The sequence below is a fragment of the Erinaceus europaeus genome, chromosome 13 (genome assembly GCF_950295315.1).
Source record: "Erinaceus europaeus chromosome 13, mEriEur2.1, whole genome shotgun sequence".
Lineage (NCBI taxonomy): Eukaryota > Metazoa > Chordata > Mammalia > Eulipotyphla > Erinaceidae > Erinaceus > Erinaceus europaeus.
The window spans coordinates 83,039,962-83,053,073 of NC_080174.1; the positions used below are offsets into that span (position 1 = coordinate 83,039,962).

At 44.2% G+C, this 13,112-nt stretch overlaps 1 protein-coding gene across 2 annotated transcripts in view; it reads left to right on the plus strand.

Moving 5' to 3' along the window:
* Positions 1-13,112, plus strand: part of PGM1 (phosphoglucomutase 1) — an 82,283-nt gene that overhangs the window by 19,229 nt on the left and 49,942 nt on the right. The window contains exon 1 of one of the 2 annotated variants that reach the window (XM_007522533.2): positions 9,700-10,014. The exons of the other annotated variant lie outside the window; for it this stretch is intronic. Within the exon in view, the coding sequence (XP_007522595.1) occupies positions 9,715-10,014 (300 nt within the window). The 5' untranslated portion in view covers positions 9,700-9,714. Of the gene's footprint in view, positions 1-9,699; positions 10,015-13,112 lie in introns of those variants that run through there. 2 annotated transcript variants of the gene reach the window in all.

The window sequence follows — 13,112 nt, forward strand, 5'->3', positions numbered from 1 at the left end:
TTAAATGTAATTTGTGTCATTGTGAAGGAGTACTGACAATGCCGGAGAATTCATTAGGCCAAATTGGGCTCGCTATGCTCGACAGTAACGTTTCTGAAGATGAAGTTCAACCTTTGCTGGAGAGCTAAAACAAATGACTTTCTTAATAGCTGCCCCACTTAGTCTGAGCGTCTCAGAAAGCTTAATGTTTTTAATGTCTCTTCTTCTTCTCCTTTTTTAACCACACTTCACAGTTCATCTAACATTGCTACTTCTGGTAATATTTTTATATGAGGTTGAGTTCTGTAGTATTCATAATATAATGACTCAGTCCCATTTTTAGAATAGAAGCTTTTCTAGGGCAAGGATTATGTTATTTGGGTTTAGTTTTGCATATTGACAGATGTCATGCCAGATTTACAGAGCTGCTGAATATTACTCTCTGTTTTGGGCTACAGAACTCTTCTCTAGAAGCTTGGATTTGATGTACACTTAAATTGCTGATATTCACTGCCATGTGCAAGAGCACAGCAGTGGGAATCTTCCCCAGTTCATGCTTGGCTGGAAGAATGGGCTTTGCAGGGGAGTGAGAAGATATCTATGCCCACACAGGTGTTCCTAGAGGGGTGCTGGACTCACCTAGTGCCCTGATTCTACCCACATATACGACTTGTGCTTGGTGCTCAGGCACTGCTGTCTAATTCCACTTGTGCTAAGTTCTCCTTCTCCTCCTCCCCTTCCTCTTCCTCCTCTTCCTTTAAGCAAGAAGAACTAGTGAAGAAGTATATTTAAAAATCTTGAATTTAAGAGGTAACAAATAATGAACCCCAAGGTGTTATACTGAACCTTTGGGCAATCGACTAGGAGAGTCCTGGTATTATTTCAACTTGGGCATGCAAGTCTGGCATGCTTCATCTGTTTTCTCTCCTTAGCCCAGTAGTTCTTTTAAATTGTTTTGAAAAGATAGTGTTTTGTTGGGGCCAGGTCGTGGCACACCTGGTTGAGCACACATGTTGCAGTGCACAGAGATCTGGGTTCATGCCCCTAGCTCCCACTTGTAGGGTGGAAGCTTCATAAATGGTGAAGCAGTGCTGCAGATGTCTCTCTCTATCTCTCTCTCTCTCCCTTCCCTCTCAATTTCTCTCTCTAAAAAAAAAAGATTTTTTTTTCTCTTTAAGAATTAGAATAGTTATATTTGAAAGGATGTGCCCCTCAGTTTTTTGACAGTTAGAAACTAGTTCTAGGCCCAAGAGCAGCCTTAATTTTGGAACCTTGTAGACTTTACACAGTTTTCAATGTGAAAAACACTTTAAAAAATTTATTTATTTATTTATTTATTTATTTATTTATTTAAGAAAGGAGACATTAACAAAACCATAGGATAGGAGAGGTACAACTCCACACAATTCCCGCCACCCAATCTCCATATCCCATCCCCTCCCCAATAGCTTTCACATTCTCTATCCCTCTGGGAGCATGGACCCAGGGTCATTGAGGGTTGCAGAAGGTGGGAGGTCTGGCTTCTGTAATTGCTTCCCCGCTGAACATGGGTGTTGACTGGTCAATCCATACTCCCAGTCTGTCTCTCTCTTTCCCTAGTAGGGTGAGTCTCTGGGGAAGCAGAGCTCCAGGACACATTGGTGGGGTCTTCAGTCCAGGGAAGCCTGGCCGGCATCCTGATGGCATCTGGAACCTGGTGGCTGAAAAGAGAGTTAACATACAAAGCCAAACAAATTGTTGAGCAATCATGGACCCAAAGGTTGAATAGTGGAGAGGAAGTGTTTGGGGGGTACTCCCTGCAAACTCTAGTGTACTTCTGCTTTCTGGTATATATTTGCCCTGGTTTATGGATATGTGTGAACATATGCTCTCTCTCACGGAACCTGGTGAATATCTAGGTTTTGGGACTTTGTTAGAAAGTGGACCACCTGGGATGGAATTAGAGAATACTATGAAAGGAAACGTCTCACCCGAGTGATGAAGCTGAAGGGTTGTCATTCCACACCTGAAGTCTCTGGACACAGTCTGGGCTGCATGTTGAGGTGGCGAAAAATACTTTTAGAAGCACCTTTGTTTCACATGAGCAACGTTCTGGGGTGTTCTAGTACCTGATGTGACCAGAAGTCTTTAGGGGAATAAAAAGCAAGCCTTGAGCTCTTTTTGAAAGCACATCTGCAATCTCATGTTGAGAATGACCCCCCTTTTATTTCCTTCGGGTTGTTCTTGGGGCTCAGTGCCTCCACTATGAATCCACTGCTCCTGGAGACAATCTTTTTTCTTTTTTCCACTGTTGTTGTTATTGTTGTTGCTGCTGCTGTTGTTGCTGGATAGGACGGAGATAAATGGAGAGAGGAGGGGAAGATAGAGAGCAGAGAGGGGGAGAGAAAGACAGACACCTGCAGACCTGCTTCACCGCCTGTGAAGTAACTCCCCTGCAGGTGGGGAGCCGGGGGCTCAAACCGGGATCCTTATGGTGATTCTTGAGCTTCACGCTATGCGTGCTTGGCGCCCTCAAGTGAACCCACTTTTAAGCTGGTAGTTCCCCCCCTCTCCTGCATATTTATTTTGATACTGTGTAATTATGCCTCAAATCCCCATCATTTCTCATTTTATGGAGTGGACTTGCATTGACCATAAACTGTAAATAAAGTCAAAATAAAGAATAAACCTGAAGAAGAAAAAAAGAAAATAAAGAAATGTGTGTGGAGACGAGGAAACCTGACGAGATAGTACTTTCCTAGCTCCAGCCTCTGCGTTTCTTGGAGGCAGGGACAGGTCATCGGAAGGGAACGACCCGAAATGTGGGCAGAGGCGCTTTAGTTGAGGGATGAGGAAGCACCATGTGATGAAGTGCTCCCGAGTTTCCGGGGTTCTTTCAGAAAGCTACCAATCATGTGGTTGATTGCTGTGTCATTACCAATGAAAAGATTATTGGGTTGTGGGAGTCAGGCGGTAGCGCAGCGCGTTAAGCGCACTTGGCGCAAAGCGCAAGGACCGGTCAGGATCCTGGTTCCAGCCTCCCGCTCCCCACCTGTAGGGAAGTAGCTTCACTGGCGGTGAAGCAGGTCTGCAGGTGTCTGTCTTTCTCTCCCCCTCTCTGTCTTCCCCTCCTCTCTCCATTTCTCTCTGTCCTATCCAGCAACGATGACAACAATAAAAACAAGGGCAACAAAAAAAGGAAATAAATAAATATTAAAAAATCTTTTTAAAAAAGATTGGGTTGCTATTTCATAAATCTGAATCTGCTACTAAATATGTCAAGACATACATAGGCTGGCTAGATTTTCGAGCCTATCTAAAATCTATAAGACTTGGAGTAGAACTTGAAAACCATGGGAAAAAACAAAAAAAGGAACCCCATGTGCGGTAAGTTGACTAGCAGGGGATGTGTCACCTACCATTCAGTAATAAAATAAACGTGCCACCGGCAGATAGCTCGCCTGCTAGAGCACATACCTTGCCATGCATAAGGCCATGAGTGTGAACCGCAGCACCGCACAGGAGCCCCAGGGATGTCGCACGGACGGAACTTCACGGACGGTGCTGGATGTCTCTTTTCTCTCCCTGTCTTTCCTTCCTTCTTTCTACGGTCTTCCAAAAACAACCAAAGCCAGTTTACTTCATAAATTAATTTCCAAGTAATTTCAGTTTTAAAGAGTATTAAATAAGAAGCAAATAGAAGTTGTAAGAAGTAGCTTTTTCCTGCCTGGTTTTCAGCTTGATAGACGCACCTGGTAAATTGTTCTAATGTCATGCTTCAAGAGTTTTCCCTCTTTTTGTCGTTTGAACGACACCAGGCTCCCTTGCCAGTGGCCTGTTTTCTGCTGGGTCTGTGAGTTCTGTGGGTCCTGGCAGAGCAGCCCCAGACGTGGGCATTCTTGCCTCAGCTAATTAGGGTGCTGTGCCCAGTACCTGTTTTGCTTTTGGCAAATTAGTAGAAAAATTCTCAGCTTTTGCTTCTCAAGGGATTATTCACTTTTCCCTTGGAAGTTCTGACTCTATATCATCTGTCAAACTCTGCAGACAGTTTACTTATGATTAGTATAAGTTGTCTGGTTTAGGTACCCCCTACATTTCTTTATTTTCTTTTTTTCTTCTTCAGGTTTATTATTTATTTTGATGAAAGACACACAATGTTAGAGAAAGACCAGAGCACGCTTTTAAAAAATATTTATTTATTTATTTATTTATTGGATAGAGACAGAGAGAAATTGAGAGCCGAGGGGAACGTAGTGAGAGAGACGGAGAGATCAGAACACCACATGTGACACCAAAGATTGAACCTGGGGCCTTATGTATTTAAAGCTTGTGCTCTAACTGCGGAGCTACCTTCCCCAACTGCTGGTTTACTTTATTATGTGTTGGTCTGCTTCTAAAGTCTGCTTCTAAGACCCCTTCTGTTGCATTGCTTGAGGCTGTGGTCTATTTACACAATCATTGTTTTCATGGGTTTAATCCCCACTGCTTCGCACACTATTTTCCTTCCCCCCACCCCCATCCTATGTACTTCCTCTTCCTGACACTTCCGCCTCAGGAGACCTAAAAGACAGGGCTTTCTAATGAAGAAAGATTAGATTAGAAGAGACTAGATTGTTGAACTGCCTCCCCGCTTGTCAATAAAGACTGAAGTGCGTTCCCAGCTCAGCCATGAGTCCCTGGTCATCTCTCTACCGCCTGTGAAGCTAGCCCGGCCCGGCAAATGGCACCCTGAACAGAGACTGGCAATTATGATTATTATTTCTTCTCTTTCCCTCTCTCTTTACTATTTATTTATAAAATGGAAGTATTGCCAAGACCATAGGATAAGAGGGATACAATTCCATGTAATTCTCACCACCAGAATTCCATATCCAATCCCCTCCCTTGAAAGCTTTCCTATTCTTTGTCTCTATGGGAGTATGGATCCAGGATCATTATGGGATGCAGAAGGGGGAAGGAAGGTCTGGCTTCTGTAATTGCTTCCCCGCTGAACATGGATGTTGACAGGTCGATCCATAATCCCAGCATGCCTCTCTCTTTCCCTAGTGGGGCAGGGCTCTGGGGAATCGGAGCTCCAGGACACATTGGTGAGTCTTGGAGATAGTTCGGCTTTCTTCTCCTCTTTCTTCTCCTTCTCCTCCTCCCCCTTCTCCTCTGTTTATATGTTTCATTTCCAGTTGGTTTCACTCTGTAGTCCACCTGTGAGCAAAACCATCTGGGATCAGTAGCTGTCTTTCACATCCTTATGTCAGGAAGCATAGTTACCTCCCGTTTACCTACTTTGTCTCAAAGAATACAATATGTTCTTTTAATTGAAGAGTAGTATTCCACTGAACATGTGTATGTTCTGTCGAATAGCGAAATATTATATGCTATTGAATGTAACTTTTTATCCAGTTGTCTTTTGATGGGTCTTTGGATTACTTCCACTCTTTGGCTATTGGAAATAATGCAACTCTGAACATAGGGGTGTATATATTTTCCTTTGAACATATATTTAAAGATTTTATTTATTTATTAATGAGAAAAATAGGAGGAGAGAGAGAAAGAAACAGACATCACTCTGGTACATGTGCTGCCGGGGATTGAACTCGGGACCTCATGCTTGAGAGTCCGATGCTTTATCCACTGCGCCACCTCTTTGAACTTCTGTTTTCCTGCCCATATGTCCAAGAGTGGTATAGCAAAATCAGAAGGTACTTCCACTTGAATTCAATAGTGGAGCTTCTTAATTGGCAACATTAGTGTATGTGTCAGTGGTTATGAGCGAGATCTCAGGGCTCAAATAGGGCTGGGTATTAAATAGCATGCATTTAAATACTTTTGAGTTCTTCACACACAAGGGACTTAAGCTTTTATATAGGTACTCTTTCACTAAAAGTGCTTTCTAATTTATTTGTTTTTAAAGGTTTTATTTATTTACTTAATAGAGAGAGATCACTTGAAGGGGAAGGGCAAGATGGGGGGGGGGCAACTGCACACTGCTTCACTGCTTGCAAAGCTTTTCCCCTGCAGGTGGGGACTGGGGGCTTGAACCCAGGTCCTTGTGTGTTTTAACATGTGCACTCAGCCAGGTGCTCCACCACCCAGTCCCCCGAAAGTGTTGTCTTGAAAGTCAAATTTATTTTAAAAACGTTTGTAGCACAAGGACCTTGTGTATGTGTAATTCCATTATTGCTGAGTTATTTTGTTCTTTTTAATTCAGGTGGACAGAGAAGGGGCAGGGGCTGGGTGGTGGTGATGCACCTGGTTGAGCACACATGTTACAGTGGGCAAGGACCCACGTTCAAGCCTGGAGTCCCCACCTGCAGGAAGAAAGCTTCAAGAGTGGTGAAGTTTTTGCAGGTGTCTCTCTGTCTCTTTCCTTCCCTCCCCCCCCCCCCCCTCTCTCTCTCTCTCTTTGCCTCCAGAGTTGTTGCTTGGTCTTGGTGCCTGCATTACGAATCCACTGCTCCAGTGGCCTTTTTAATTTTTTAAAGTTTTAAATTTTTTTATAGGACAGAGAGAAATTGAAAGGGGAGGGGAAGACAGGAAGGAGAAGAGAAGGGGCCAGGTGGTGGCACATATGGTTAAGCACTCACATTATGGTGCACAAGGATCCAGGTTCAAGCCCTTGGTCCTCACCTGCATGGGGAAAGCTTCAAGAATGGTGAAGCAGGGCTGCAGGTATCTCTCTGTCTCTCTTCCTCTCTCTCTACCCCTCCCCTCTCAATTTATCTCTTTCTCTGTCCAATAATGAATAAATAAAAATATTTTAAAAAAAGAAAATGGTAGTGAAAGATAGACATCTGCAGACTTGCATCACTACTACCTGTGAAATTACTCCCCTGAAGGTGGGTAACTGGGGGCTCAAACTGGGATCCTTGCTTGGGTCCTTGTATTTCATACTATGTGTGCTTAACACAGTTTGCCACCGCCCAGCCCCCTGTCTCTTTCCCTCTCTGTCACCCCATCCTCTCTTGATTTCTGGCTGTCTCTATCCAATAAATAAATAAATCTAATATAATACACACAATAGAGAAAGCTCCCCACCAGCATTTCATTTCATGCCAGAATGAAGCAGTTCTCTCCTTTTCAGTGAAATAAATAAGTAAAATAAAACTTTAAAAATAATTGTTCTGGGAGTCGGGCTGTAGCGCAGCGGGTTAAGTGCAGGTGGCACAAAGCACAAGGACAGGCATAAGGATCCCAGTTCGAGCCCCGGCTCCCCACCTGCAGGGGAGTCGCTTCACAGGCGGTGAAGCAGGTCTGCAGGTGTCTGTCTTTCTCTCCCCCTCTCTGTCTTCCCCTCCTCTCTCCATTTCTCTCTGTCCTATCCAACAACGACAACAACAATAATAACTACAACAATAAAACAACAAGGACAACAAAAGGGAATAAATAAAATAAAATAAAATAAATATTCAAAAATATAAAATAAAATAAATAATTGTTTTGTCCCAATAAAGTTAAAGCAATTAGGTGTCAAAAAAATAATAATAAAGAAGGGGGAGATAGAGAAAGAAGATAAGGAAGGAGAGATGGAGAGAGAGGGAGAGACACCATATCAGCACTCCACCTCCACAGAGCTTCTGCTAGCACTCCATTGGATTCCTGGCCTTGAGCCTGGGGCTTCACGTGTGCTAAGGCACAGAGGCTGCCTACTGAATTACTTCCTTGCCCTAACCTTTTAATATAGTTTTAAAAATATTTATTTTATTTATTTATTCCTTTTTGTTGCCCTTGTTTTATTGTTGTAGTTATTATTGTTGTCGTTGTTGGATAGGACAGAGAGAAATGGAGAGAGGAGGGGAAGACAGAGAGGGGGAAGAGAGATAGACACCTGCAGACCTGCTTCACCGCCTGTGAAGTGACTCCCCTGCAGGTGGGGAGCCGGGGCTCGAACCGGGATCCTTACGCCGGTCCTTGTGCTTTGCACCATGTGCGCTTAACCCGCTGCGCTACAGCTCGACTCCCTTAATATTATTTTTGTATTATCACTGAGGTGCCTTGTTGGCTCAGGTTTTAAATTTTTATTTTTTTATTAGTGATCTAATAGTGATTTACAAAATTATAAGATAATAGGGGTGTAATTCCACACCATTCCTACCACCAGAGGGCTGTGGTCCCGTCTCCCTCTCGCAGAAGCTGCCATAGTTCTTCTAAGGCCACAGATATGGGAACACACGCACTCAGGCACTTCCGCCCATTTTTATTCAATTCTGTGGCCTTACTTCACTTCCTTTTGAAATCTCACTTATATCTATAACTTCTAGGTGTCTTTCCCTTTTCCTCTTCCCTCTCAGATAAGAGAAACCGTTGCACTCAATGTTTATTCTAAAAGTTCAGAGAATGGGAGAATAAGAGAGGGGAGGGGAGACACTTGAGTACCACCCAGGAGGTTCCCTGAGTGCTGTGTGCGGTGCTCCAAGTGCTCCAATACGGTGCTGCTGACTGAGCCCAGGGACTCCCACAAGGTGTGGCATGGATTCTACCCACTGAGTCACTGCCGCAGCTCCATAAATCTATTTTTTAAAACTTTGGAAAATAAGAACACAAAAGTTAACTTTTTTTTTTTTTTTTGCCTCCAGGGTTATTGCCTGGACTCGATGCCCTTTTGTTACCCTGATTGCTTTATTATTGTTGTGGTTATTAGTTTCGTTGTTGTTGATGTCGTCGTTGTTGGATAGGACAGAGAGAAATGGAGAGAGGAGGGGAAGACAGAGAGGGGGAGAGAAAGACACCTGCAGACCTGCTTCACAGCTTGTGAAGCGACTCCCCTGCAGGTGAGGAGCCGGGGGCTCGAACCGGGATCTCTACGGCGGTCCTTGTGCTTTGTGCCACGTGCGCTTAACCCGCACTATCGCCCGACTCCCCAAAAGTTAACTTTTTACGTATACTTTCCCAAGTGAAAAGTGTTTCAAACCTGATACACTCAGAAAAACACACTATTTTGTTGGCATTCCCAAGGATTTGGTATATCTTCATATCCAGTTTTCCTTGAGCTCAAAGTCTCATCAAGTCTTGGCCTTTCAGGGCACTTTGGTAAGATGTTTTTCTAAACTGGTGGCCTGTGAATAAATTTGTTTTGTGAGATAATTTTTCCCCCCTCCCCTTCTGACTGGGCCTGCCTCTGAAAAGTGAGAAATCATTTGGGCAAACAAAATGACAGCTAGGTCAGAAAACCGAGGTAACTGAACTCTCTTAACTTCCATTTTAAGACTGACCTTTTACATGGTTGATGGCATGGAATCCATTCCTTCAGCCACAGAAGGCCTTCACAGTGATGAATGCCCAGAGAGGCTCTTGTTTAAGGGGTGTCAGCAGCATTGGGACCCAGACCAAGGTGTCTTGTTCACAAACCTTCTTTTGGGCTGGGTGGCACTTGCCTGCCTCTCTGCCTGGGCTCCTAGTGGCGCCCTGATGTCTGTAACTGAAGTCTGTTCTTTCCACCCTAGCTGGGGGACAGGGCAGAAATAATTGAGGGGTGTTTGGCTCGGTTATGTGGGCAGAAGTGTCCTCATCAAAACAACTTTGAAGATCTGCTTTGTGTGTGGGTGTGGTGGGTATGCAGCCCTCTGCTTTTTCACCCGGGGTGATGACAACAAGGAATTAACCTCACTTTCTCATTCTGAGTGACTGGGCTGGCAAGACCTATATTTTAGTTCCTCAGACAGCACTGCTGCAGCTTAAGTTGGACAAACTATTTGGGGGGGGGGACACGCTCGACTACTTTTCTGCACGTCCGCTGCTGAACCAAAGAGGTGGAAGGGCAAGATGAGTGATTCTGATGAATGGATTTCTGGGAAATATAGAAAAATGGAAGAATGTCCTCTCCCTCTGTTGACTTTCGCTACCACTCCCTACTCTGACCAGAAACCAGGAACAAGTGGATTACGGAAGAAAACCTATTGTTTTGAAGAAAAACCCTGCTATCTGGAGAATTTTATCCAGAGTCTGTTTTTCTCCATAGACCTAAAAGATCGCCAGGGATCCTCACTGGTGACTGGTGGGGACGGGCGGTATTTTAACAAGTCGGCAATAGAAACAATAGTACAGATGGCCGCCGCCAATGGGGTTGGTATATCATAAATATTGCTACACTTCCAGCTCTCCCCAGAATGTCTTAATTTTGCAGAAATATGCAAAAGTAGGAAGATAGGTATGTGGTAGACACTTCAATCGTACTAACACTCAGTTAAATTTCACTGTGACGACAGAGATGGTGTATTTTGAAAATACTCCAGGAATCACGTTGGGATATAGGAATGTAAGTTCAATTTCTTTTTTTTTTTTTCCTCCTCCAGGGTTATTGCTGTGCTCGCTGCCTGCACCATGAATCCACCGCTCCTGGAGGCCTTTTCCCCCCCCCCCCTTTTGTTGCCCTTGTAGCTTCGTTGTGGTTATTATTATTGCCCTTGTTGACGCAATTCGTTGTTGGATAGGACAGAGAGAAATGGAGAGAGGAGGGGAAGACAGAGTGGGGGAGAGAAAGACAGACACCTGCAGACCTGCTTCACCGCCTGTGAAGCGACTCCCCTGCAGGTGGGGAGCTGGGGGCTCGAACCGGGATCCTTACGCCGGTCCCTGCGCTTTGCGTCACATGCGCTTAACCCACTGCGCCACCGCCTGACCCCCAGTAAGTTCAATTTCTTATGTGTTGTGCTCTTTGCCAGTTGCTTGAACAAATACCTATTTGCTCTTTGGACATTTAAAATGCAGCCCTGCTCCTTAACCTGTTTTAGCGACATTCTAAGAAGCTTACAGGGGCACCTTAGCCTATATGGAAAACGCTCTCATGACTAGTGGAGAGAGGGGAATATTGTTTGCTTTCAATGGCTTGCTTGTTGAAGTTCAGTCACTTGTCAAACAGGAAAACAAAAGCCAGGGCCTGTAGCTGTTTACAAATGCTTGTAGACACGCATGTGGGAATGCTGGGAGGGAATTGGGGAATGTCAGGTGTGAATCTTCCAAGAGGACTTGTTAGAGGGGACCAGCTTATAAAGACCTTGGACACAAAGAAGCCCGGTGTGCAGTGAGTCTGTGCAGCAGGGTAGAGATAATAACTCATGTGTGTCTGTAATGTAAGGAGCCTCTGCTGAGCTCTGCATCCTAGAAAATTCACTTGGCTGAATTAACAAAAGAAGAGTCTCTCATGAGAAAGCACTGATCTTGATAATCTCACACTTTGTACCTTCCACTGACTTATTGGGAGGCAGGTATCAGGACACTGGCCTTTGGCTCTGCAATTTCCTCTGTGGCACTCCCCCCCAACTATTTTTAATGTTTAAGATTATACTTAGCAATAATTTGAAGCATACATACACACACACACACACACACACACATCTCTGGGTATTTGTAAATGAAAAAAAAAATCTGTCATAGTTCATTTCGGAAAACCACTTGAGTTCTGAAAAAGAAATTTGGTATTGCAAGCAAATATGCCGGGCATCCACTTTCAGTATGTTCTAATAATAGATCAGCAGGTGTGGTCGCAAGAAAAGTTAAATGCACACACACACACCCAAATTAAATTTCAAAGTGCTTGCAGATCTTCTGGTTCCTAATACAAGGCTTCTTTTAGGCCCCATTTCAGAATCTAAATGCCTCTCCTGTAAAAAAAAAAAAAAACGCTGATAAGGCACTCAGCTATGAAATTATTATGAAGCATACAATACACATTTTAAAGATAAAAGGTGACATGCTGTAAATTTCACCTTTAGGAGAGCTGCAAAGGGAATGATATTAAGATGCTTTCCGTCTTGTGAGAGAGCATGAATGAAGCATTATTCGCCCGCATATATCTAGATTGTTGAGTTGCTCTGGTACACTGTCGCCTTTGCTGTGATCTATTTGGCTTCATTTCGTTTTTTTGTGTGGTGCTGAAGGATGTGCAAGAGGTGGTAGGAATGTGTAATGCAGGCAGCCCCTACAGACTGTCTCCGATTTATGGCCTGCTGGTTTGCTAAATAATACATTCAAGTGATAATAGTTGACTAAGTATGGTGACCACCTATTTGTTAGAGCTGTGGCAGCTGAAGCAGAGTTTTCAAGGACATTGCTTATTAAAAAGAGTGTTGTGTCTAAAGCAGTCATGCTACTCAGCCAAATTGCTTAATTATTTAGTGGATCAATAAGGTACTCTAGTCTGGTAATTTCTATCAATTCCTATATGGACTTATATTCTTTTTTAAGTATCATCTTTATTTATTTGATAGAGATAGCCAGAGGGGGGATAGAGAGAGGGAGAGAGACACCTGCATCTCTGCTTCACCACTTGTGTTTTTCCCCTGCAGGTGAGGAACAGGGGCTGGAACCCAGGTCCTTGCATATTGTGACATGTGCGCTCAGCCAGCTGCGCCACTGCCTGGGCCCCAAGTCTGACTATTTAATGTTGTTGTGTGCAGGCCACGGGGAAGAGAGAGAGGGGGTCCGGAGCGAAGAGGAAACACAAATCTTTATTTGCGCTGGCACCTCAGAGTTGGGTGCTAGAGAGGCAGGTTGGGCCACGTGGAGGTAGCAAAAATGGCCGCCTCACACAGTAACCTTTCCTGCGTCTGAACACCGGAGTGAAGCGCAGGCAAGAGAGCGAGGTGTGGAAGAAGAAGGGCTTTTATAGGAGCAGCTTTCGGGAGAATGGGAAGGGGGAGGAGTAACCATAGCACTCCAGGATAGGATAATAACTCTCCTGAGAATGGGAGGGGGGAGGAGTGACCAAAGCACTCCAAATAGCGCGGGGATATAGACAATGCCCTAAGGGCACAAAATGGCTGAAAAGGCACTCCAAGAATGTCCCAACTCTCATGGGAACTAGCAGTAGCCTGAGGGGACAACATGGCAGATGTGACTGCATCGGCACAATTTCCCAGCAGTTTAAGCATCCTTGTGATTATAGGCAGAACTCCAGGGAGAAAATCTAGAGGAAGAGCAATCCATTGTCTCAGATCTTGCGAGAAGTCAGTGTTGTCGCCTCACTTTTGTCAATATCCATCTTGAACCCTTCTACCCGTGAACTTGCAGGGTTTTTCAGCTTAGTGAGCTAAACTGGATTCTTATTTTTTTCTCTTTGGTATACTTTTATCTGTGAAAGTAGGGTTACAGAATATAATCTGCGTTTGTTAGATGTTTCTGGTTTTTATTTGCATAGAGCCACCTGCACTTGTAGGAACATT